Source organism: Hoplias malabaricus, chromosome 6, assembly GCF_029633855.1.
Source record: "Hoplias malabaricus isolate fHopMal1 chromosome 6, fHopMal1.hap1, whole genome shotgun sequence".
Lineage (NCBI taxonomy): Eukaryota > Metazoa > Chordata > Actinopteri > Characiformes > Erythrinidae > Hoplias > Hoplias malabaricus.
Window position 1 is genome coordinate 9,555,036 of NC_089805.1, and position 26,999 is coordinate 9,582,034.

Genomic DNA, 26,999 nt, shown 5'->3' on the forward strand with positions numbered 1-26,999 from the left:
TCTTTGTGTGGCTCACTTTTTCTATCTCTGTCTGCTTTTGTGACTGTGTCTTTCAGTCTATCTCTTTCTCTCTCTCTCTGTCTCAACCTCTTTCCTTTGTCCTCTCTCTCTCTCTGTTTCTCTTTCTGTCTTTGCCTGTCTCCCCTTTACTTTTCTCTCTTTTCCTGCCCCCCCCCCTTCTCTCTCTCTCTCTCTCTCTCTCTCTCTCTCTCACTGTCTCAACCTCTTTTCTTTGTCCTTACTCTCTTTGTTTCTCTTTTGGTCTGTGTTTCCCTGTCTTTGCCTGTCTCCCCTTTACTTTTCTCTCTTTCCCTGTCCCCCCCCCCCCCCCCCCCCTCTCTCTCTCTCTCTCTCTCTCTCTCTCACTGTCTCAACCTCTTTTCTCTGTCCTTACTCTCTTTGTTTCTCTTTTGGTCTGTGTTGCCCTGTCTTTGCCTGTCTCCCCCTTTTTTCCTTTTCTCTCTCTTTCCCTCTGCCCCCCCTCTCTCTCTCTCCTCTCACACACACACACACACACACCTTTGTTTTCATGAATTGTGACATTTAGCTACAACAAACAAACAGAACTAGCACTGACCACTGGGAATTTGAGTCCTTTGTTCATAAAGGTCTTGTCAGTAACTAGAAATAACCACCAGGGGTCAGTGTGTCTCCATTGAGCCTGTTTCTTCTGCAATCGAGTGTTTTAACAGGGTGTGGGCTCCACTTGGACGCAGTTACAGCTTTAGATCTTCTGGAAAGGTTGGGTACTAGATGTTGGTTGAGAGCTGAATGATTGACTGTGGATCTCAAAAGACAGTCCAGGTCACCGCAGATACATTAGAGACACATCACCTTCAGAGCGTGCAGTTCCAATGCTCCACAGCCCACTCCCAAGCAACTATGTGGACACTTGGCATTGAGCATGATGGTCTTAGACCTCAGCAATAGATGTGCATTAAAGTAGTGATGGTACAGTGAAAGTCACACTCAGGCTTGATGCCACAGAAGAGCAGAAAGCAGTGGATGAATTTACATAAACCTTTTATTCACTCGTTTGCTGTAAAAATGCATATTATAGAAAATGTGTGTGGTTTCTAAAGCAACAAAGGAAAATAAAACTGCACAGAAGGTAAACATATTGCTTTGCATTTCTCCTTTTTGGAAACATAAATAATAGAGAGCGATATCTATTTGTATTTACATTTGCAGGTTACGAGGAGCGTGATCATTCTCATTGGAGGGTTTCTTTACCACATGCAAACCAGCTGAACATGGTGTTACAAAACAACTGAACCAAACAACAAATGAAGGACAACCCACTTTTATCCGTTTTCTGTAGAAAATCCCCACCTCGAATTATTGTGGAACTCAAGTGGTGTCAAAAAAGGCCAAAAGGTTGGAAAACCAAAAAGCAGAATCCGTAACCAAGGCATCAGACCGTCGCCTCAGTGAACGCGTGAGGTTCTGTCTGAGGTTCGGGCTTCAAAGGGCCGAGTTAAAAGTTGCCTTTTGAGCTAAAGAGCCCAGAAACACTTTGAAAAAGCACTCAACTCTGTTAAAAACGTATGAAAAACGTTCTTTTTTCCAAGGATCATAAACCAAAGCATTGTCATTTCCAGCAGATTTTCAAAAAGGTTTTCATAAACAGAATACTAATCATTAAAATCTGAATATTAATCATTTAAATCATCGCTGAGGCTGATGTAGCATGGCATTCAGAGTTAATTCTCTGGGTGTTGCATTATTCCATGTGTAAGTCACTAATTCAGTAGCCAACGACTGACTAAATCCCACCCTCACTTCAATTCAATGGAAATGTTGGAGTGAAACCAAGAAAGAGGCAAGAGCCAAAAAAGCTAGAAATTATTGTGTAAAATACGTGGAAAATATGAAAACATTTTGTTTACCAACCCATGGACATAAATGGCAGTGCTCTATTTTACATACATTGATCTCCTGATTATGGATTCTGTGCTTTGGTTCTCACCACTTTTCATTTTTTGGTTCCCAAGATGGCCTCATTTAGAGTCTTACACTCCTGCCTCAAGACAAGTCCCGTTCTGTTTGTTTGCTTGTGTATGTGTTTGACCATCTGCAAAGCAATAGAATGCTTTTTCTTGACTTTGTTTCATATCCCTGCAGCTGTTACCTGGAAATATTCTGCCTCTATCCACTATCCTCCTTCAAATCAAACTTAAACAGTTCCCCAGACACAACACGCCTCGCTCCTCGAATGCCATGAAAGGGTCAGTAGAAGGTGGCTTTTCATCAAACTCTTTTAAACTGTGCCAGGGATTGTACTTTATAAAAGTGGAAGTTAAAGTGGTGAGAGTTTTGTTTAATAACATAGTAATAGCCTGCTAACTCCTGACTTGTTAGGTCTTATAAACTACATGTCTGCAACGCTTAGTGTGCCCTAACAGAAATCCACAATAATGTCATAAAATGTGGAAATAACCTCTTAAATACTTATTATTAAGGACTTTATTGTATGGTCCCACTTTATCCCAATTCATCCAATTGATTAATGAAGCATTCATATGCGTATTAAGCTTTCTAGGGTGCTTTTTAGTGCAGCGGTAATTCTACTGTTAAGGTGATAGGGTGATAATATGTTGTACTAAGCCTAATTAGGTCACTAACTCAGATTATTACTAAGTAACTACCGTCAGTGTCTTTTTCCAGTGCACTAATTGGCTAATGGTCTGCTTATTACTTAATTTATTACTTTAAACAAAACAAAATCGATATTACAAAATTACAACCCCCCCATGCCTAATACACACATATTATTACTGCTTTATAATGTAGTAATAAGCATGATGTTTATTACCAACTCCTGGCTTGCAAGGTTTTGTGACCCATCCCATAAAAAACAAACAAACAAACAAACAAACAAACAAGGCAAAGTAAAAAACAAACAATAAAATATTTCCAGGTTTTTCACAGGAACATCTGTGCACCACAGCACAGCACTTCCTCACAAAATCAACAGGTCTGGGTTAGCTGCAGGTAAAAGGCTGAAACAAAGAGTTGCACAATGTTTACTAGAGTCAATATTGCATCACGCTCCCATAGTTTTAATAATAATTAATAATAATAATAATCATAATAGCATTTGGCACAGAAACATATGTCTTATGCGGATGTCTCACAATAAACTTACATTTATAAACCTATGTACATTCTTACACATTCTCGTATAAACAGATGGTAAGTGCAAATACTATGTGCACGCATGCAACTTCTCTTTCTATGGCATCAACAAAAAGTAAAAATAAAATTGCAATGGCTCATGAGGGGATGAAAACAATCAAAACACTGCACTCCAGTAACGGCTGTTGAAGGAGTCTGAAGCATTGCACAGAGAAAAACAATCGTCAAAACGAAACAAAACCCAAAGAGAACCATGGAGTAATACTGCTATTTTACGGAAGCTGGGACCAAGCCCCGCCCCCAAGCACGGGCAAGTCCATTTACGGTTTTTACGTTATAATAATTCAACAGAAGTCACAATAGTCAACAATATATATCAGTGATTACAGAAGTGTGTGTGTGCGTGGTGTTCTGTACGGCAGTGTTCATAAGGTCTACGCGAGCCTTTCACATCAACTGACAGAGACCTACAGACATTCAACAAGCGTCCGTTATCGTTACAGTCCCACACAGGCTACTCCGGGTCCTACACTCTTCAAACTCAGGGTTTTAAGAGTTTTGGATGCTTTTTTTTTTGGTCATTAGGTACGCCCATCTTTTACACTCACTGTCCGTTCTCTCAGCTCCACTGTTCCATACATTTACAGGCTTTTTGGGTATTATTTGGACTATTCTCAGTGAAGCAGTGACATCTGATGGGTTTAAAAACTCCAGCAGCAACTGCTGTGTCTGATCCACTCACACCAGGGCAACGTAAACAAACACACCACCTTTTCCACAAGTGTTGTTTCAGCGCTGAGAATGTCCCACCACAAAGTATGCAGAGCAACAGATGGACTACCGTCTGTAATTGTAAAACGACAAAGTGGTCAGTGGAGCTGAGAGAATGGACAATGAATGTAAATACAAATAATAAAATGGTACAAAGTGTGCATAAACACTCATCATTAACACGGTTCTGTAAAGTACTCATGCTTCTCAACAGAACCATTGTGTTTTCTAAAAGAACCCTTGAAGAACCTTCTGAATTTGTGAGTTGAACCACAAACATAGACATTCGCAGGTAATTCCACCAAACCTCAGCTGTCACAAAGGCTCCTGCAAGGGTTATGTAGCCTTATGAACGCTGCATGACAACAATATACACCTTTTATTACAACTGACGTCTCTGTGAACATTCATAAAAGCTCAAACCAGAAAAGCCTCATGACTGGATTTAATGACAACTGAGGCTAGCTGTGGAATAAGCCTTCGTTGATGTAGATGAGGGTCAGTTGTAATGAAAGGCTAACGTAGGTTTCGCAGCTGTACAAACGCTGCCCTCCAGTGAAGTGTCACCATTTTCGTGAAGCATGTACATGTGACATCACTACGTCCTCCTCCACCGTCCATGCTGTTCTCTCATTCCCATTCAGCCATTCTCGCTGGCCACCTTAAGGACAGGTAGATTCCCTGAAAAAGCTCCTGTGAAGAAGCCCCGGCTGTGTTCCGATATCACCACCACGAAACTGCTGTGTACTCAACACATAGATAAGTAACATCCCTGCGCCCCAGAGAGACACGGGACTAAAGAAGTGGTCAATAACATTGAAAAAACATCATTTCGACAAAACGATATCGAAAAACCTCACCCAGGCGGAGGAATACGTCCACCGTGTACTGCACGCTGCCATATCAAAACCTCGTAACTCCATTGTTTTCGGTTATATTTTTATGCCATTTCAAAAAACAAACAAACAAAAAAAAAGCCAGCTGCCTCATACGTTAGTTTCGTGACAAAGGGACCAGGTCTGAAAAGGCCTTTTTAAAATCTCTTTACGTGAACGTTCATTAAAGTAAATATCGATTCTACAAAGTTGTTTTCCATAGATACAGGAGTTTGTTACGACATCGATGCAAAGTGGACTAAGTACAGTAGACGGCAGGTAATAAAACCATTACAAACGTCATGGGAACACAACCCGGGATCCAGACATTCCAGGTCGTTAGGCTGAGGTCCACTCAGTCCTGCAGTTTGGTCAAAGAAAGGGACTCAAGCCCTCCCCCTGGTGGTCAGATAAGTGCAGGTCACCAAAATCACGCCTGAAGAAAGCAGGGTTCATTCAGTCTGTGCTGGCCGAAATAATCTGATGCTGTTAAGAAAGATACAACACAAGAGAACGCTGCTGCTTCAGTAGTTTGCTGCTGCGGTTCCAGTGAATGTCCAGTAGTTGGCACTGTTACGCTCTGGGCTCCAGTCTGTGGGACAGTTCAAAAAGAGTCTGCTGATTGTCAATAATGTGAAGGTAGTGCACGCTGGCCCTCACGTCTGGACCTTCGCTCTGGGTGACCTCGTTTCCTGGGGACGCAAGAATAGCAACACATTAGGTCGTCAGTCAACAAAGTAAATAGTGGAATACAAAGTAAATACAGATTGATGAGTTCAGTGACCCATTTTAACCAAACAGAGGCACACACCTGCTTGGTCAGTCTGACAGTGGCGAATGAGACGGACAGTGTCTGCGATCATATGCTGAGGAAGGAAACAAGACAATGAGAACAGCGCTACTAACAGCATTCCCCATACACTAGCCCTGCCAAGAGTACACTTACGCCTCAGAGAACATTAAGTCTTAGACACAGAACACACTGTAATTGGACCCCTCTAATGGCCTACTAGAAGTGTCCAAACAGTGCCCTCTTGTGGAGATTAAACATAATTCTGCAGCCTGCTAAACATGAGTGTGTGAATGGGCTAAGTTTCCTTAAAACATCTTAATGTAAGGTCATCTGAACAGGGAGAGAGAGTGTTCAATGGGATGCTTACTTTACCCCTTAAGAATTTTCTTGGTTCTAAGATGTTTTGGGAAACCCAACCCAGATCCATGTTGTGCTTTTACGCTTCTCATCTAAAATTAATGGCACTCTCAGGAACTTCAATTAAATGTATAAATGTAAAGTAAAATCAATATGCTGCTGAATAACTGAAGGCATGTAAATGTAAAGGAGGAGGTCTGAGAAGACAGGGCACCAGGATTTACCTGAATTAAGGCCAATTTATCATTCTACATCAGCATTACTGTAGCCTACACAAGTGCACTATGACACTGTGAGTGTTAATACCACTTGTGCATGGTGTGTCTGTGATTACACTGCCAAAACACTAGGGACTGAATTTTAAATATCGTCCTCCACCCTATGTAGTGCACAATGTAGATAACAAAATGATGGTTTGGATTCAAAAAGTGTAAGGTGTGAAGGATAATAAAACCATTTACAATGGGCGTTAAGCTTCAGCTTGTCAGGGTGAATGTAATCTGTGAAGTGCACTATGTAGGGAGTAGGGTGCTATTTGGGACAGAGAGTTGTTTAAAAGCTGTGCCAGGAAAAAAACAAATACTACATTGTCACATTTTCCCTCTGCTTCTCGTAGAGTGTTTTATTATTTAGAGGCGTCCATATTTTTCCACCAATTCTTCCACCTCTTCAAACACTCCATGGCGTCCAAACCGATGTTCGTGTCATGCCGTATTTGTAGTTTGTCAAAGAAGAGTCACATTCTCATCAGGAGAGACATACTCGTCAGGTCATGGCATAGGGTGGAATACACGGCTGCATGGAATCTACGCATTGTTTATGGTATAGATCAGCCGCAGAAGAATTAACTGGCCTTTACATGGCTTTATTTTAACTCTAAAACTACATTTGCCAGGTCCCTGTGCAAAGCTCCTGAAGACTCACTCACCAGCTTCTCAAAGTTGACGAGGTTATCGTGAAACGTTTTGTTCCCCTCGTGAATGAAAGTGATATCTGCAGAACACAAGCAGTAAACAGATGAAAATTAAGCTTTCATTTCTCTGTTTTGACTTTTTAAGACCACTCATGCTGTCCAGTAACAGCCTGGAGCCTTGTCTTTGGAAACAGAAGCCTCACCTTTGAGCAGCAGAGGCATGAAAGGAATTTTGGGTGGCTTCATCTTCCTGAAGGCATCTCTGTAGGCCTTGTGGTTCAGAGAGGGGTCCTGCAGAGGAGAGGAGAGTCAATACGACACGTCAACCTCAAAGAACAGAAGCCCACCTGACATAATAGAACCCAGGGTCATGCTCTTTGCTGTGGGTGTGACTTACAGTTAATAATTCCAGCTCGGAGAAAAGCTTCTTGAACTTCCCAGGAACTTTCTGGAGGAACAGAAGGAAACAAGTGAGCTGTAGAAGAATCTACAGCAGGTTTAGATCTAACAGCTTGGGAGCCCAAGGTCGCCATGTTCCATACTAAGTGTCATATGGTTTTAAGCCCCCAGGAGTGAGCTGGGGAGCATTGGGACTGTGTTCTCTGGAGGGCTGGAGCTCCACTCCATACTTTTAGAATGAGTTGCAGTGGTGTATGTGCTTCAAATCTAATCACCCAGCACCTAACCTTACTAATGTTTATTTAAGGTGTAGTTGATTACAATCAAATCCTTACAGCAATGTTCCAATATTTAGAAAAGTAATAGTTGTTACTACAACCAAGGGGTAAAAAGTTGCATATGTACCATACCTCCCAGGTCTGATTTAGCCGGCTCACTGCTGCTGTGTTCAGGCCCATGATGATGGCAAAGGAGGAGTTGAGGTTCCTCTGTGCTTTACAGCTGTGGAGGACATAAACACAAACACTTAACCTCTGTTGATTACTTCCAGACTTCAAGACTGTGATAAAGATTTAGTGAACAATCAACAAACGCTGCAGCCCAAAACAATACTACATCTGACCATCAGTGGCAATGAGCATGGTTTCTACCCTTCTCCAAAAGGTACATAGTGCAGTGTCTGCAGTGCTGAGCCCTGAGTAGCAATGACAATGGCGCTATTCTCTTATTATATAAAAGTGGAGCATCACAATGCTTTTGAGTTTGCAAATATCAGCTCATTCACTGATGCTGAGGTCCGGTCTTTTAAGGGTTAATTAAGTTTGTTTAGTAAGTTAAGGGCCCTATCCACCTCTACCTCAATAGGTAGTAGTTATAACATTACGATACTTCCCTGGCCTGTAATAGGGAGAATATATCCTATGTTGTTGCTACTCTGGGCTCAGCACTGTGGAAACTGCACTATGTAACCTTTGGAGGCAATCACTCGTTTGCTGCGAGTGCATCCAAACCTAGACTAACCGAGCTAGCCATTGGTTTTTGAGGTTCTCACTAGCATTCGTGCCCCCTCTAATACTCTGTGTTGTTTACGTTGCCATGGTGATGTCACTGTCAATCATTCTGGGATTTGACCCGCCCTCACAGTCCAGGATGAACACAATATTTTATCAAGTTAAAAACAAGTGGATAATTTATCTTTAATAATTCCCACATGATTTCTTTAGACATTTCTATTCCTTCTGCAAGAGGCTTATGAATAACTGAGTACTTGTAATAGCTGTTTTGAATGAATATTAAGTCTAAGTTTAATGAATGAATGTTAAATCTAAGTTTCCATGTGTGTAAACCCTGTAGAGTCCACAGCATAGAGTTCATAAGGCACTTACTGTGCAGCGATCTTGATGAACTTCTTCAGCAGCTGGACGCGCTTCCCGAGCGAGGAACAGAGCAGCACTTCTGACATCACCCACTGTTGGACCTCATTACAGCGCTGCAGCAGCTGCTCTAGCGCCACCGTGTGGCCACTACTTGCCTGGCGGCTGAACGTGTAGTAGACCAGCTCTTGCTGTGGAAAGACACATGAGAGAGAGGGCACAGATATATAAACTGTGACACTGTAGGTCATCCTTTTATCTATAAAAATGTCCAGCTACATCAGAGCGTCTTGCTTCATTTCATTGGTTTGAGTTGATACACACCTGTGTGCACAGCTTTCCTTTGTGTCCACAGTGTGTGCACATTCAAGTAGCTGTAGTCACAAACAAACAAAGTGCATACAATACCCCCATCACCCTGGCGTTTTACTCCTAGCACAACTGCAGGGTCTTACCTCATGTACAGAGTTGAAGAGGCTCCAGTCAAGGTTGGTGAGGGCCACGGAGACGTCCCACGTGTTGATGCCTAGGAGCCGCGAGGGTCGCTGAGCCAGCTCTGGGCAGTCGGTTAGAGGAGGCTGCAGAAGAGAGAAAGAAAACAGTGACGCTCTCGATTTTTATAAAAAAAACACTTTAAATTCTGAGGATGTTTCCTCAACATTTGCTAGCTCTCTGGACTGCTTGAGCGCTTGTATCTGGTCTAATGTGTTTACGAAGCCCTAGTGTCTATGAATTGGTCATTGAACATTCCCTCTCTGCTCACGGCAGAGGCATCTGGAGTTTCTAGACAACGGCGAGATTTCAAACGTTGAAAATCATGAGCCGAGATGTGGATATTGCTCTATTCCTGCTCCACAGGTGCGTAATATTGACTATTTTTACTGTTTTGGATCACTTAAGGTATAATGTCTCCAAATTCAGGAGACAGCTAACTTTACAGTAAGTGCTACAAAACTAAACTACTTGAGTTACAAATGAGTTACTATGGTAATTCAAACATAACTTAACTTAAAACAACACATAACACAACAGTCGTTTTATCCCACAAACATACCATTCTGCCTTAAAAGACGCAGAGCTTCTGAATGTAAATAAACCGGAGTGAACAGCATTTCCCCACAATCGTAGATGTCCCCTTTAAAGGTGAGTTTTCTATTGCAGCTAACAGACCAGTCTATATCACAGTCTCAGGTTATTAAACATACAGTATGTGAACTACAACTGTATACATCATGTGAACTTTGGAAGACTATATTTGGTTTTTAAAATGCACAGCATGTTCACATACCAGAATCTCACTCAGGTCTTTCCAGCAGGCCAGGAGTCTACCAGGTAGAATCAGAGACTCGGAGTATATGCAGTCATGGGGTTGAATGACACGTTTTTCTAAACACAGAAAAGGAGATGTTCAACAATTATTAAAAAATCAACAATTATAACTTATAATTTCTGAAATGCACAGATGTGAGTGGGTGGTTATAGACAGTCATATCAGAATATTATGACCATCTGTTTGTTTCTACACTCACTGTCCATTCTCTCACCTCCACTGACAACACAGGAGCACTCTGTAGTTCTACAATTACAGACTGTAGTCCCCCTATTGCTCTGCATACTGTGTTAGCCCCATTGTCAGTGTTCTCCAGTGGTCAGGACCCCCACAGGACCTCCCAGAGAGCAGGTATGATGTGGGTGGTGGATCATTCTCAGCGATCCAGTGACACTGTCATGGTGGTGTGTGTTGTGCTGGTGCTAGTGGATCAGACACAGCAGTGCTCCTGGAGTTTTAAAACACTGTGTCCACTGACTGTCCACTCTGTTAGACACTCCTACCTCATTGGTCCACCTTGTAGATGCAAATTCAGAGACGATAGCTGCACAGTTTGTGTTGCCGTCGATGTCTTTTAACCCTAAGTTTACAACTATATTCAGTTACTGTATGTATGTGTGTATACTGCTGTATGTGTGTGGTGCACTGTACCTCCACTGTAGGTTTGCATCACCAGCATCATGTCATCCACAGCCTTCTCCATCCTCTGAGACACAACATGGAGAAGCTCCTGAGCCACCACTGTGGTCCTCACCCTGATACTCAGATACGAGTCTGAACTCACGTACACACGACACATCACTGAGAGTGGGAGGGAGAGAGAGGCAGGGGTGGGAAATAGAGGGAAGGGGGGGGGGGTGATGTAAGTTAGAGCTGGTGTAGCAGATAACGGTCCTAATTGCATCATTGAGCCGCAGCAATATACAAAGTTAAATGAGTAATTACAGTGGTCCCAGTATTGTACCACCTTAAACCACTACACGCGCACACCTTAATTAGCTGCTCATACATAAAACATCTGACGCCGCCTTCAGCGTGTACGCATAATTGTTTCCCTCGTCTCCCTGCTCTTTAACTACATCTCACCAAAGCAAGACTCCAAACAAAACAAAGGCTGCATACATCACACAGCCAGCTTCAACAGTCCCAAAAAAACTACAAAGCTACAGTGTGTGGTGAAATATATGGGACACCAACAGTAGGTTATGAGACACAGTGCTATGTCCACTATTTTTCTGATTAGTTATTCCTGCTGCTTTAAAGAGTCATAGTCTACCCCTTTAATACAAGGCCACACAGTTCTGGGTCAAACCCCACAGCAGCGCTCTCCCCTTCTAAACAGCCCTGTTCAGAACGGCTGCTTTCAGCTCCTGTGCCTTTAAATGATAATAAGCCGCTCGCTGTTCACCCCGACCCTGAGCACACAGCAGTGTGGAGTGATGAGCAGAAGATCTAGTTTTTAGCCGTTTTCACTTAGTTCTCTTTCTTCTCCATTGTTACTAAGTGCTCTTATTTCCCCATGCTTTGATATGTCTTTGTGCTCTGAAATAACAAAGGGGAGTCCAGCGCTGTGATTGGAAAGACACAGACGAGGAGAGAGACAATTCTGAAGTGTCTACCCTCTATGTAAGATACAGCACAGAATCAGAACGGCTCTTTTATCCTGTGTTTCCACACTTAAGCAGCACCTTTCATAGTCTGTAGGTGCTAGAGGCTACACTGTGCTGTGGAACAGTGGAACTGCTCTCTGTAGGTTTAGGATGAATTGGAGTGACACTTGTGGTTGCCAAACTATTCCTTTATTAGTGCACTTGTTATATTTTTTGTACCGAGTTTAATGTTTGCAGCTGTCTGCAGAGTATACAACACTTAGAAAACCAACAAAACCTGACCTATAATCTGACCATGAGTGTGCAGACTGTAGTTGTGGAGTCACCATGTTTCCATTTGTCTGTGAATAAGGGTCTCACCTTCTCTGCTGTCGCTGTGAGCTCCACGGAGCTGGATCCCGTTCTCCTTCAAACTCAGCTGCTGGAAAAGAGCCTTGTTCTGGAAGGACACAGAGGGCAGCACAGTGAGAATCACCGCCCACTCAATTTCTACCACAGAAATGACCGGAAACACACTGCCCACAGCGCTCACTTAAAGCAAACACTATTTCATCAACACATGCCACTGTACAGCACTCAGTTTTGCTCTTTAGGTAATATTCCAGAGAATGAAGAGGGTGTCTTATAGAAAAGAATGGAATGTTAAATATTCCTATCAAATCACTGATGCTTAGGATTTGCTTCATGTGAGTCTGAGGTGAGTCACGAGTCAGCGACATGTGAATCCAAATGCGCATGTGCATCAAGTCATGAGTCAATAAAATGTGAATCCAAATAAATAAATGAGTCTCTATGAGGCAAATCTGTTTTGAGTCACAAGTCAGTGGGATGTGAATCTGAGTCGAGTCACAAGTCAGTGGGATGTGAATCTGAGTCGAGTCACAAGTCAGTGGGATGTGAATCTGAGTCGAGTCAGAAGTCAGTGGGATGTGAATCTGAGACGAGTCACAAGTCTGTGGGATGTGAATCTGAGTCGAGTCACAATTCAGTGGGATGTGAATCTAAGTCAAGTCACAAGGCAGTGGGATGTGAATCTGAGTCGAGTCTCAAGTCAGTGGGATGTGAATCTGAGTCGAGTCACAAGTCAGTGGGATATGAATCTGAGTCGAGTCACAAGTCAGTGGGATATGAATCTGAGTCGAGTCACAAGTCAGTGGGATGTGAATCTGAGTCGAGTCACAAGTCAGTGGGATGTGAATCCAATTCGAGTTTAGAGTCTCCAAGACGTGAATCTGAGTCAAGTTACAAGTCACTGGGATGTGAATCAAATTTGAATTATGAGTCACAGAGATATTAAACCGAGACAAGTCACGAATCACTGAGAGTCAATTTTGAGTCAAGGCATGAGTCACAGATGCAAATCAGATTCAGTAAATTTAACTCAGCTGTGACACAACATACTGGAATGATTCAGACAATGTTAAAAGTAGTTTGCATTTTAACAAACAGACAAATAAATAAACCAACAACGAATGAGTTTTTCTCATAACACCAAATAATATACAGAACTTTCCCTGTCAGGTTCTTTGCCTTCTTACCTTTTGGTGGGGAGAATAGTCATCAACAGTGCTGAGAGAGAGAGAGAGAGACATGATTAGAGGGGGAGATTAACACATAAAAGAACATAAAAAGCCTCCTACACCTTCACTGGGAGCGAGAGCCGAGAGAGCGGAGGCGGAGGAGGAGACAGACAGAAGGAGACAGACTGAGCTCTGGCCTTTTCACAGCTGCCGGTGTGGACGCTGGTCTCAGACGAGCTGAGATCCACCACCCCGCAGACTGTCTGGAGCAGTTAATGTTGTCCCTGCGCACTCTGTGGCCAAAAGTTTCTGGACGTCTGCTCATCCAACAATCAACAGTGTTAACAGTGAGTTTGTGACTATGAGGCAGGAACAGTTTTTACTGTACAGGACAGGCTTTAAAACAGGATTCTGGAACACTGCTTTGAGGATCTGATGGCATTCAGCCAGGAGAACATTACCGAGGTCATGGTGTCCCATCACTGCGTTCTTCTGATCAGTGCTTTTCCATGGAGACTGTACACACCCAACACTAGAATCTCTCTCAGCCCCCTCCTTGTCTTCTGTCAGACAGCAGCGTCGCTCTCTCCTTCTTTTTTTCTACTTTCTCACTTCTGCTGTCTGTCTCCACACCTCTCTTCCCTTCCCCTCCCTTCGGTCTCTCCTCCACTCGTTCTCTTCCTCACTCTTTCTGTTCTCCTCTCCCCACTGAACTGAATAAGAGCCAGCCACAGGAAGTGATAAAGATGGATGTCTCTCTCTCGCTCTGCTGCCACACTTCACACAGCTCCGGTGATTGTGGCGAAGGCCACAGCTTCACTGCATCATCGCTGTCACTGGAACCTTGTCCGACAGCTCTGGGCCTTACTACAAATGTGGCTCTGTTCTCCAGGGAATAAATAAAGGACACCCCCTGTTTCTCTGCAGCCGAATGGAAAGCTTTGTTTGTGTCCCAGCTTCCAATAAACAGCTTGAACCGCTGCCACTCACTCTATCACGGTTTTGTCTTTACCAAAGAAAGAACAGCTTTCTATTAAAAGCAAAGTTCCTGACCTGTCGTAGTTAAAGGGGAGATCCAAAGATGTTTCTTTCATTCAGAGAGGCGTTTGGTGTGAAATGGTTTACCTCAGATTGAGTCTTAGATTCAGGCACATCTCAATGTTTTGTCATTTCAGACCCCTGTCACTGACCCTTGAAACTGAGCATTATAAACCATTTTAAATCTACTGCCACATTACATTTCCTGCTTATTTAAATCAACTGCTACCTTAAATCTACTGCCACTTTAAGTTCTGGGCCATCGTAAATGCCCAGCTACCTTAAATTTACTGATACAAATATTGATCCCGAATCCAGTGTTACCTTAAATTGCCGCCAATTTCACTGCTACCTTACATCCACTGGGAACGCAAATGCACTGCTATATTAAGTACATCGCCATTGTAAATCCGCTTATACCTTAAATTTACTGCCACATTAAACCCACTGCCCAGCCCCAAATGCACTGATTCCTTGAATCCAGGGCTAATCTTAATGTATTGCAATATTAAACTTACTGATACCTGCCACCTCAACTTCCTACCTACCTTTTACTCAAATCGACTTTCCCTTTAACCTCACTGGATGATGCCTCCTCTAACTCCATAATAAATGGAATATGCCACTGTGGGTGGAGTTTTCCTAATCATTTTTCCTCCCACATCCATCAAACATCTGGAAATACCCATCTGTCCCATGTTGCCTGGCCATATGCCCCTTATAGCAATCAATTAGAGCACTTTGGGTGGGAGTGAATGCTATAGAGCCTGCCACAGCCCCAGCGCTGGTGTCTTAATCGCTCTTCCGAGCCTCTGTCCCAGACCTTCTGTTACACACAGCCGCATTAAAGAGTCTGAACCAGGGATAGAGCTCCTGGCTCTTCCCCTGAGCCCTGAAGGCTGGGAAATATCCACAATGTGGAGCAGCCTGGCCTCCGACCGCAGGCATAATCCTAGTCCTGCTAATCCGGCTGCTGTGTGAAACAAGGGCTATGAGCAGAGCTGGGATGTAATGCCATGCATTTCACGAAGGCACTGCCAAGAGAAGGAAGCTCGGTGTGTGTTCCGGCTCTCAGGAAGCTTCCGTGTTTATGTGGGTGAAAGCAACCTGCCCGGAAATTAATCACTGGGTAATGAATAACCAGTGACCACAAGCTGCTGTCTGTGGATTATGAACATTAACAGTAGCCTCTCATCCTGTTAGTCGTGTTCATAAGCGTCAACCCCAGTATGAAATTTAACAGTAAAGATCTTTGATTGCCATGTGCTGATAATGCGAGCGTCATTAACTCGATCACTCGAGTGCATCTCTAAAATACGCTGTGCAATCAAACTAATTGTTTTACAATAAAAATATGAATCAAGGGTGGCACGGTGGCGCAGCAGGTAGTGTCGCAGTCACACGGCTCCAGGGACCTGGAGGTTGCGGGTTCGATTCCCACTCTGGGTGACTGTCTGTGAGGAGTTGGTGTGTTCTCCCCATGTCCGTGTGGGTTTCCGGTTTCCTCCCACAGTCCAAAAACACACGTTGGTAGGTGGATTGGCGACTCAAAAGTGTCCGTAGGTGTGAGTGTGTGAGTGAATGTGTGTGTTGCCCTGTGAAGGACTGGCGCCCCCTCCAGGGTGTTTTCCTGCCTTGCGCCCAATGATTCCAGGTAGGCTCTGGACCCACCGCGACCCTGAACTGGATAAGGGTTACAGAGAATGAATGAATGAATATGAATCAAGGTAATGTCTTGTTCTGAGCCGCGTGACTCACTGCCTGCGACGGAGAAGCTTCTGGAACTCTTTCAGATCCTTCTCCAATGTGGGGAACTCGTACACGTCCTCCAGCACGTAGCGGTACAGCGTCTGTGGAGACAGATATAAGAAACACTTATGTAAATAAAATTCAGTTGTTTTCCTCTCTCTACCTACCCACCCTCCAAACCCATCCATCCCTCCATCCCTCCATCCATAGCATTGTAACTGTAAGGGCAGTGTCATTGTTTGTTTCCCGTTTGTGTCTATTTTCATTCCTCAGTAACAGCCTCTCTGCAGCTCCACATCCTTTCAGACCCATGGTGTTGTCTTATCACAGTGGAAGGACATATTTGTTGGGACACAAGGTCTTGCAGGAGGTATCCTTTTTGTCCATGTCTAGTCTTGGACAGTCCTGTTATTTTTTATTGGGTTATTTTATGAGTAATCTCCTCATAACGGGTTCACAAATGTATCTAGGAGGAGGAGGGGGGGGGGTTGTCTGTGGGGGCTTTACATGAATCATTGGATTTGACCATGAACAGCAAGGCGTCATGGGACATACACAAGCATTTGTCGTAATACACTCTGAAATAGATTTCTCCACACTTTCAGCACTCACCTACACACACACACACACACAGTCCCCCACCACACCTCTCCCATCTTGTCTAGCGCATAGCCCGAAGCTGGTAGGTGTATAATGACAGTTGTAACGGCTTGTGTCCTCCCAGAACTGCACTGACCCGTCCAAACCCACTCCGTTCCTCGCTAGTTTCCAGGCAACCATCACCTGGGATACACTCCACGTAATAATCCATACTGGCGACCGGCGAACAGCCTGTCACTGCAATGGCACTGTGGTTGCCATGGCAACACTGAGTGGGCGGGAAAGGCAGGTTATGACAAAAGGAGGTAGGGATATGGCTTGTGTGTGTGTGTGTGTGTGTGTGTGTGTGTTCACCTACAAGAGAGAAAGTCAAAGAGGGTATGAGACTGAGAGGAAGAATAAAAGAGCACAATGTGAATGCAAAATAAAAGTCCTCTGAAGTCATGCATCATTCTATAATCGACGTCACGCCCATATAAGGATTTCCGGGTTTCTGCTGTTGTTCTCTATGGGAAACATGAATCACGATCCAGAATATGGCCGCTGCTAAAGTCGAGTCCCGGGTCTGTTGTCCTCAGGACGTGGCTGGACCCACTGAATTGAAGGCTGGCAGGTGCTTCCTCTGCGATATGAGAAGCATCAGCCCAAGGTTCCTTCAACATGCTTGGAGGAGAACACAAATTCCAAATTCCGACTTCATCAATATTGTGATAAGTGGTGAAATTGAACTTGCAAACGTCTAACAATGCAATAACTGTAAGGTTTTAAGATCAATGTCATCAAAGCTCCATGATCCAACATTAACAAATGAAACATTCATTCAATTTATTCACCTTCTGTAACCACTTCATCTTGATCAGGGTCATGTTGAGTCTAGAAAATACCTGTAATCATTGTTCGCACGCCAGAAACACGCCCTGAACATCACATCACACGCACCCAGTCTCTCACACCTGTGGATAATTTCACACACTCAGCAGACACTCACAAACGGAGGCTCTGGAGGAAACCCACACAGACACAGGGAGAACACATGTCACACTGACACTAAACCAGAAGCCAGTAAACTGTTCTGTACTAGTAGAAGAAGATGAAGTGGAATGTGATTAATAGAGATCTCAGCTCTCATTCCACTAAAAATAACACTGATCCATCTGCTCACACACTCACTGCTTCTGTTTGAGTCATTAATACAGTCCTCCACAGCGAACTCTTATAATCACCTTCCATTATCAGCCACAGAGAACAACTTGCAGCCTTCACTTCGTACACAGATCTAATGTCTTTAGCCCTGTAAGACATGCTAAATACTCTCCTAATGGCCATATTTGTTGTATCCTGTGGCAGGATGCAAGCTGGAGCATGAGAGAGAGTGAGAGAGAGAGAGAGAGAGAGAGAGAAAGACAGATAGAGAGGGAAAAGGAGGCATCTGGAGGGAAGACAGGAGAAAGGCGATTAAAAGCATCAAGTCACAGCATGTGGCACAGGCATTCCCCGAAGATCCAAACTAATCTTCTGCCGTGACCATATGAGTCAACACGCACACACACACACACACACACACACACACAAACACAAAGACACATGGGAAGGGTGAGATAAAGTGATGAGGAGAAAGAGGAAGACTATGTGGGTGTAGATTTTTAAAAGCCTAGAAATCTTCTTTTTAGTAAATTCATTCATTCATTCATTCATCTTCTGTAACTGCTTCATCCTGACCAGGGTTGTGCTGAGTCCAGATCCTGCTCAGAATCACTGGACACACACATAAACAAACAGCAGACAGATAGGGAAGTCCATAACAGGCCATCACACCATCATCCAGTCACACACTCACCCAAGTCACTCACCCACTCACACCTGTGGACATTTTCACACAGCCGATTGATCTACCTGGAGGAAACCCATCCAGACACAGAGAAAACACCTCAAATTCATCACAGACAGTGACCTCTGACAAAGATCCCAACCAGGACCAAATAAACCTACTTTTAAATGTTAAAATGTTAAAATGTAATGGTGCCGTTTGTGTCCCCGTGTCTTTAAATCGTTATCTACACTTTCTTGACTTCTGATGTAAACAACTAAATCACTGCAGAGGCAGACTGTCCCCCGCAGAGCTGCTTTAAGCTTAACTAAGACAACAGAAGCCACTGCTCCTTTACAAACGGTCCCTCATTACCTTCATGAAAAGTTTGACGTGTTCCTCCTCACGCAGAAAGTCTTTGTACAGCGAGCTCCACTGGGAGACCAGGTGCAGTACCTTCCTCTTCCTGTAGAGGGCCTCCTTCCCTTCCTCCTTACCACGGCAGCGCTTGGTGCAATAGGTGAGTGGGAGTTAAGGACAAATGTCAAAAAGCCAAGTGTCTGGTTTCTATCAGCACTGCTGGAGTTTCTCTAGGATGGAGCAGGTCACATTCCACAGTATGGCCTACAGTTTGTTGGAACCAGTCATTAAAATATGTCACGTCACTGCATCATAATTAATTTGCATAGAGTTGACTTGTCGCTAGCCTTTGCTAGGCTTTCTCTCTGCTCTTGGCAAAAAAATAGCTGAGAGAGACCTCCAAATGTTGAAAAGCATGAACAAAGGTGAGGATGTTGCTTTATTCCTGCTCCATAGGCGAGATACATTGAGATATGTTTTGCTGTTACAGATGATTTAAGGTGGAACTGATGCCAAATTCCAGAGAGTGCTAATGGCATGAAAATAAACGCATACAGAAAGTGCTAAAAAACTAAACTTGAATTACAAATGAGACTCTGTGGTAATTCAAACAGCGAGTAAAAACTTACAAATTAGTTCAACGGTCCAGTTTAGTAAAGGATATTGTCCAAGCAGCGCCTGGCAGAGGTCGTTGGTGGACATGAACACCAGATACGTCAGCAGGAAGTCGTCAAGGAGCATCTCTGCAACACAAAGTAGACAAAGACAGAACAGGATTAAAACAACACTAGGTAAGAGCTGGAATTTTAGCTCCTGGGTTTCCCCTACAGTTTCAGAGTGTAAATCACTTTTACAGCACTGTCCTGAAATCAATGGGGAGCAGAGGGGGATGGGTTAGTTTCCTACCCTCCTTCAAAATTTACATAGTGCTGTTTCTGCAGTGCTGAGCCCAAAACAGAGCAGCAAAAACAGCGGCTCTTTTCTCCCTATCACAGGTCTGCAGGATCACAGTGATTCTGAAGCTGTAACTTTAAGGTTAAAAATATTACCTACTGTTGCTTTAAATACATTTATAATTACAGCATTTGTCAGATACTCTTCTCCAGATCTGTAATGGTGTTAGAGATATTGAGAACGGTTAAGAGTCGTGCCCAAGGACTCTTACTGGTATAATGTGGTGTGCTTACGTGGGTGGGGCAACTAACCTCTTCTTCTTCTTCTTCTTCTTCTTCCAAGCAAATTAGATGAGCTTTAAACCAAAGCAATCTATTCTGAATGTCAACACAGTGAGAAATGCTTGTCTAAAAATACGGCAAGCTGGAGATTCTTCACAATACACATCATCAAATCACATCTCTGCGTTTCACAGCTCTGGAATCAAAAAGGTTACGGCTCCATTGATCTGAGAATATGCATGTCGGCAGGATCTGGGCAGAGGCGTGATCAGGACTCCTGTGTGTTTGTTTTTGTGTGTGTGTGTGTGTGTGTGTGTGTGTGTATAGCCCTCTCATTTTTGTCCGGGGTCAATTTCTGTGATTATTATTATTATTATTCAGTTATTCATTTTGATGGAAAGCTGATCCACCGTTCTGTACCCGATATCGTCTTGTATATGCCACATGCAAAAGTATGGGAACACTTTGAGGACACATGTCCTTCCCTGTCTTTCTCTGTTTATTTGTAATGTATCCATCTATCCTTCTATCTTCACTTTTCCACGTTGTAAAACCCAGACAAACCAGACGCTTGTGTATAATACAGTGTTACAGTGAGCAGCAGGACCGTGCGATGTAATGAGGTGGGTTTTAGAGGCTGGTGAGAGCAGGAATAGCACTGAAACACAGATTTATTTTATAGTCCACTGGAGGGCCTTGAGGCCTTTGTTAAGGTGTGGATCATAACGGAGAAACAGAGTGTTCTCAGGCTTCTATCGCACTGTCTAAATTATGTTTGTAGTAAAATCAACACTCTGTCTCCATCTTTCTCTCTCATAGACACACACACACACACACACACACACATGCCTCCCTGTGCCCCTGTTCCCCAGTGATGAATATCCATTTTCATCTTTATCATACATCTTCACTCTGCTAACACAGCACTAACCCCCCCCCCTTTTCCCCGAGAGACACGCCAACCAGCTGAGACCCTCAGCTCTACACACAGAGCAGAGAGAGAGAGAGGGGGAGAGGGGCAGGGCAGAAGAGACAGAGAGAAATGAGAGTCGGTGTATAAGGTAGAGTGAAAGTGAGAGAGGTCAGGAAGAGTGGAGGAGATAGAGAGAGAGAGAGAGAGAGAGAGAGAGAGAGAGAGAGGCTGAGATGATCTTGTTATTTCAGAATCAGAGGAAAAAGATGGAACTGCGTCGTCTGGATGATTGCAGTTATCCTCCGGCTCCGGAGTCCATTCAGCAGCTCCACCTCATCATTTCCATTCACCGTCTCACCTTCGCTGAGCTTTTCAGAAAACGAATTCAACAAAGAAAAAATCCAATTTACACCATCTTTCTCCTTACCACAAAGAGTGCATCAGCTACAGAGAGCGCAGCCTGGAGTTTCACACTAGAACTCTGAGGCTAATGAGGTTAACAAGCCAGAGACACAAGGAGCTCATCACCTGTGTAACCATTTTACATCAGAATCTCCATTGGTACATCGTCTAAACCAAAACTCACACATCGTTCCTGATTCAATATTATCCCCAAGAACAGAACAGATCCTTGCACATGTTGCTGTTCCTCAAGCTACTGCAGGGCGATTAAACCTCTGTGAACCACTCCCCTCCTCTCATGCTGATAGAAGTACACAGTCTGACAATGCTCGACCATGGTGCATTCATTTAACAAATGGATTACACAGAAATTTGGAAAACTGGTGGATGGTATTCTCAGACGGCCAGGAACCTCTGTTAATGCCCATGAGCACATACGTCAGACCACGACCAGGTTTAGCCCAAAAACAAATTGCAAGAGCACATCGAGCTCCAAGACGTGACATTTCACACACTTCCTGTTGCTGTATCTGGAGGTTGTCTGTGTGATTGCAGTGACATTTTCTAAAGACAATGGAGGGCCCAACCTTGAGATATAAAGAGAATTGAGCTGACGAACAGCCCCCCGTCTGGAACGTAGATCCGGTAACAAAACAAGAGTGCTCCGCCTACTGTATTCTCTTCAGAGTGTGTGTGTTTTCATCTGTGAGCAGGAGACTGTGTGGTTTGATATGGACGTGTTGAATGGGAGCTGGGAGTTAGTTATCAGCACTTAATAACTGTTTGGGGAGTGAAGACAATTGATACAGTGTTGAAGGCAGAGCTGGTTGCCAGTCGTTCTGTAAACAAATCTTCAGCTGCACATTTGTCCCGCGCCTCCGTTGCCATATTTTGCCCCTTGACTTATACACAATGACATTTAAAATTTAAAATTACTCAATCTTCTGATGACGGTATGCGCTGTAGAAGGTTAAACATCTTTTTTCTGGACGTGAGTTCATAGCCAAGTGTGATTACTTCAACTGTTTAAGGTTTTCCTTTAACGTTTCCTTTAACCAGCACGTCCCCACAATGTCAATCATGACATTTCAAGGTCAAGACGTGTTTTAAAGTGAGGGTTACACTATCAGTAATTACAGAAAATAAAGTAAGTCTTCACAAAATGAATGTAAGTATAGATAATGTCCTCTGAATTCACAAATACAAGATTGTGTGTGTGTGAGTGTGTGAGAGAGTATCTATGCTGACATTAAATGCAGAGCACTAAACTCCAGCCTTTCCCTTTATTACAGTGTGCAGGGAAATAAAAGCTATATGAGCAACCACAAGAACACCGGTAATTACCCATGCTGCACAGCACCGAGGGGCTAACTGTCTGAGGGTGTGTCCATCACATCATCACAGGGAACAAGCACAAACACTCTAATATTTCCCAAATCTAAAAGCTAACATCGCAATCCCCTTTTTTAAATTGTTCAAAACAAAACCCACACTTTTGAATACAGTGTTATCCACAAGAACAGAACAAATCCGTCACATGCTCCTGCAGCACTATTTCCTGATGTTTCTCACTCACCACTTTCAAAGTACTATATTATATATATATACTATATATAAACTGATAGTTTTTAACACTACGCAACAGTTACCATAAAAAGACACAATTATTTTGGATCGTGATGGTATCAGCTGACCTTCAGTGCAGAGTCACTCCATCCCTTTCTACATCAGCTGATAACACACATTGATATTGAAAGTGTCAATTTGTAGGTTTGAATTATACCCTACATCATTCATTCATTCATTATCTGTAAGCGCTTATCCAGTTCAGGGTCGCGGTGGGTCCAGAGCCTACCTGGAACCATTGGGCGCAAGGCGGGGAATACACCCTGGAGGGGTCGCCAGTCCTTCACAGGGCAACACTCACACTCACACATTCACTCACACACTCACACCTACGGAGACTTTTTTTTGAGTCGCCAATCCACCTACCAACGTGTGTTTTCGGACTGTGGGAGGAAACCGGAGCACCCGGAGGAAACCCACACAGACACAGAGAGAACACACCACACTCCTCACAGACAGTCACCCGGAGGAAACCCACGCAGACACAGGGAGAACACACCACACTCCTCACAGACAGTCACCCGGAGGAAACCCACGCAGACACAGGGAGAACACACCACACTCCTTACAGACAGTCACCCGGAGCGGGAATCGAACCCACAACCTCCGGGCCCCTGGAGCTGTGTGACTGTGACACTACCTGCTGCACCACCGTGCCGCCCTACCCTACAGCAGTGGTTCCTAAAAACAAAATTTTATGCGGTACCCCTTTTGTAGGTGAGAATATCTTCGAGTCCCCACTACTCCAACTCACACGTACACGTCTGTTAATTCCAGACTCCACATTGAATGACATGAATAATAGTAATAATAATGATTGCACCTTGTTACTGAACAAAACAAACTGATATGACAAAGCTATTTTACAAGTGACATTTTTACCAGCATTATTTTAACAGGATTTATGTGTGGAAAGTTACCCCAGCAACAGAAAGCTTGTGAAATCTCTAGATTATTTTAACCAATCAGAAGCAACAAAACAGCCCTCAGCTGTGACATCACAACCACTGGCGTCAGGATTCAAAGTTCAAGTCCCAAGCAAATCATATGCTCATAGAAAAACATATAAATGTAAATGTATGCAGTTGTTCAGCCCTATTTCAGACTACCGTTCTGGCTTCAGCTTCATTGATCACACTCTCCTTCACAGTTCCTGATGTCCATCTCTAGTCCTGAGTCCTAACATGTCTAGTCCTGAGTCTCCTGAGTCTCCTGATCTCCCACCTTCACATTCTTTCTCTCAGTTTTTAAGAGAGATTTAATATTTCATTGACCTGCCAGTGACACATCCTCTCCTGCCCATCGGAATGGATCACATCACTGACAGTAATCATGCTTCAACCTGCGTCTGCAAAACCTTCAGGACCCTCATTAAACATGCACGCCTGTCGCCTAGCCACGCTCCAAATTAACTAAGGGCAAGCAACTTCTCTAAGCATGTGTCAAACACAGCTGATCAGACATGTTCAGCTTCTGAAATTTGCTTGTCTAATTTTGCACTGGAGCTACGAGGCGAATGCTGCTAACAGATTATTACCTTGGAGCTTCAGAGCAAAACTACAAGACCTGTCAAAATGAATATATTATTAACTTATACTACAAACGATGCTACTTCAATCATTTTTAGCTTCATATAAGAATACGTTTCACCAGAATTTAATGGATTTTTAGGGATTTTAAGGACATTTCAGGGATTTTTGGTATTCCAGTGTCTAAATATTCTCAACAATTAGGTTTTAGCTATTGCCTATGTTTCTTTAATGGGGTGTAAGTGCATAATTATGCTTCTATATTATCTGCAATTATTTCTGTGACAATATATCAATCACAAAATGTCGCTACTCTGCCAGGCCTTAAAACATCTACCAATAATGTTATTCAAGCTCAGCAGACTTGGAGGAGAGCATTAACTACCAGTTCTGTCCTGTGGCTAGCATCATGCTGAGTGATGAGTGGAGAATAAGGGTCAGACTGCCCACCCAGAGAGAGGCTAATTATCCGGCCCACGGTGGAAGCAGCATTATTTAGGATCAAACACAAGGTCCTAAAGATAGAACAGATACCTATAGTTGTTTTTCACATCATCTTTTCCCTGTAACTGAACAGAACAAGTCTGACCAGCATTCTACTCGCCCCCAAAAACAAACACAAACACAGAAATGTTGCTATTTTGTTTGTAAACAGGTTCTAACCACTGAGTCACTTCCAGTGAAGAGTGATGGTTTCCTTCATACCGACTTCGGCGGCTCAGAAAAGAGGATTCCTCAGAACATCCTCAGAACAAAGCAGGAAACATCAGTGACTTAAGCTATGATCGACATGTCTGAGGAACTGTGAGCATGCCGTGCCTGAAAATCCTCACATATTAATAATTCCAAAAAACACATGCTTACCAAGGACGGGTTTGATTCAGAGACTAACAACTCATTGTTAGTAGTTCACTACTGGAGTAGTTTACCCCTTTCCACACAGGTCTGATGTCACTGATGTTGTACACGAGGCTCACCAAGTTCACTTATTTCACTTCTTTTTCTCTAATTTATTTACACTCTGCATGTGAACGTATACACGCCGTGACTCCCCTATCAGCAGGTTTACACCAGGCAAAAAAAAATACTATGCAAGTACATTTCCAAACGCACTGGATGGATGGCTACAACAAGGTGACCCGTGGTACAAGGCTACATGGAAAAAAAATAATATGTAAAAGAAATTGAGAAATTAAATATATGTTTTTTTGAGCTTTATAGTGCTTAAACATTATATGGCCAAATGTTTGTGGACGTCCAACGCTTCATCCCTATTCCTGCAATAACTCTTCTACTCTTCTAGGAAGGCATTACACTAAATTTTTGAACATCTCTGTGAGGACATGTTGGCATTCAGCCCTGAAAGGTTAAGCTTAAGCAAGGTCCGTTACTAATGTTAGATCACAATCGTTTTGGGATTTACTCACCCGCTTCTTTGCCCTCCGTCGCCCCCTGGTGTTCATCCAGCCTCAGGTCACTCAGCAGGTGCTCCAGGATCTTGTGCGGGGTTCCCGACACCACCACGTACCTGTCGGACACAGCAGAGGACAAAGAGTCATAGGGGTAGTCTTCCTCGGTGGAGCAGACCGAGTACGAGCTGCTGCTCCACCCTCTGCTGCTGAGCACGTCGTCTTCATCGTCCTCATCTTCCTCCTCATCGATGTAGCGGAAGTGAGGGACATCAAATGTGGCCCTGAACACTTCATCCTTAGAGCCAGAGCTGGAGCTACTACACTCAGAGCCTTCGTCGTCATCGTCATCATCCTCCTCCTCCTCCACCAGAGTGACCGGCTTGAGGCTGAGGCGGTTCGGCCGGACGCTGCCCATTTCGGCCTGGGTCACTGCGTCATGACCAGGTGAGACGAGCCAAACACACACGGCCCTGCTCCAGCAACTCAGGCCCAGTCTGGGGGTCTTTCTCTCTCTCTCTCTCTCTCTCTCTCTCTCTCTCTCTCTCTCTCTCTCTCTCTCTATCTCTCTCTATCTCTATAGCATATATTAACATCTATCTCTCTCGCCCCATAACTCTCTCCTTCTCTCAACATATCTTCCTGTCTTTCTCTTTCTTTCTCTCTCACACCCTTCCTCGTGCTCTTTCTCTCTCTCACTCTCTCTCTCGCTCTCACTTACTCTCTTTCTCTTCTCTCACCCTAGCTTCCTTTCTCTTTCTCTTTCCCTCTATCTCTCACAATCTTCCTCTGGCCCCTCCTTCTCTCTCTGTCTCTTCCCTATCTACCTATCTACCTCTCTTTTTCCCCCTCTCTCTCTCTCTCTCTCTCTCTCTCTCTCTCCCTCTCTCTCTCTCTCTCTGTCTTCTGCAGACACTCCCTGCACTGTCACTGCTGCTGGAGCCTGAGCTCTGTGCTCCTGCGGCAGGCAAAAAACACCGTACTATATTCACCCATCACAGAGGCGTAAATACTCGTACTCCTCCCCAGCTTTAGCCCTACAGCTAAAGACTCTAAAGACATACACACACATGCTTCATGCATGGACACACACACACACACACACACACACACACACACACACACACACGCACACACACACACCCTCATGCAAACTCCCAGACCTTCAGGGCTAATGCTAGCACTGCAGCTTGAGTTTAGCAATAATGTGAAGGGGAGGGGGCAAGTGATTGGTGATTGGAAGAAGGAGGGAGAGAGGGAGGGTAAAGGAGAGCAGTGGTTTAGAGGAAGTGATTGAAAGAAGGAGGGGAGA

General features: G+C 43.9%; 1 protein-coding gene across 1 annotated transcript in view; it reads right to left on the reverse strand.

Annotated features, from left to right (window-relative positions):
• Nucleotides 1-1,036: 1,036 nt before the first annotated feature.
• The window catches only part of rapgef5a (Rap guanine nucleotide exchange factor (GEF) 5a), a 78,246-nt gene continuing 52,283 nt past the window's right edge, over nt 1,037-26,999 (reverse strand). Inside the window, exons 11-26 of the mRNA XM_066674910.1 lie at nt 25,706-25,806; nt 19,298-19,376; nt 18,649-18,793; nt 15,876-15,967; nt 13,098-13,128; nt 11,920-11,998; nt 10,601-10,750; nt 9,908-10,005; nt 9,075-9,197; nt 8,632-8,810; nt 7,657-7,747; nt 7,245-7,295; nt 7,051-7,138; nt 6,863-6,927; nt 5,596-5,650; nt 1,037-5,476 (exon numbers count right to left, since the gene is read on the reverse strand). Of these exons, the coding sequence (XP_066531007.1) occupies nt 5,358-5,476; nt 5,596-5,650; nt 6,863-6,927; nt 7,051-7,138; nt 7,245-7,295; nt 7,657-7,747; nt 8,632-8,810; nt 9,075-9,197; nt 9,908-10,005; nt 10,601-10,750; nt 11,920-11,998; nt 13,098-13,128; nt 15,876-15,967; nt 18,649-18,793; nt 19,298-19,376; nt 25,706-25,806 (1,546 nt within the window). The 3' untranslated portion in view covers nt 1,037-5,357. The remainder of the gene's footprint in view (nt 5,477-5,595; nt 5,651-6,862; nt 6,928-7,050; nt 7,139-7,244; nt 7,296-7,656; nt 7,748-8,631; nt 8,811-9,074; nt 9,198-9,907; nt 10,006-10,600; nt 10,751-11,919; nt 11,999-13,097; nt 13,129-15,875; nt 15,968-18,648; nt 18,794-19,297; nt 19,377-25,705; nt 25,807-26,999) is intronic.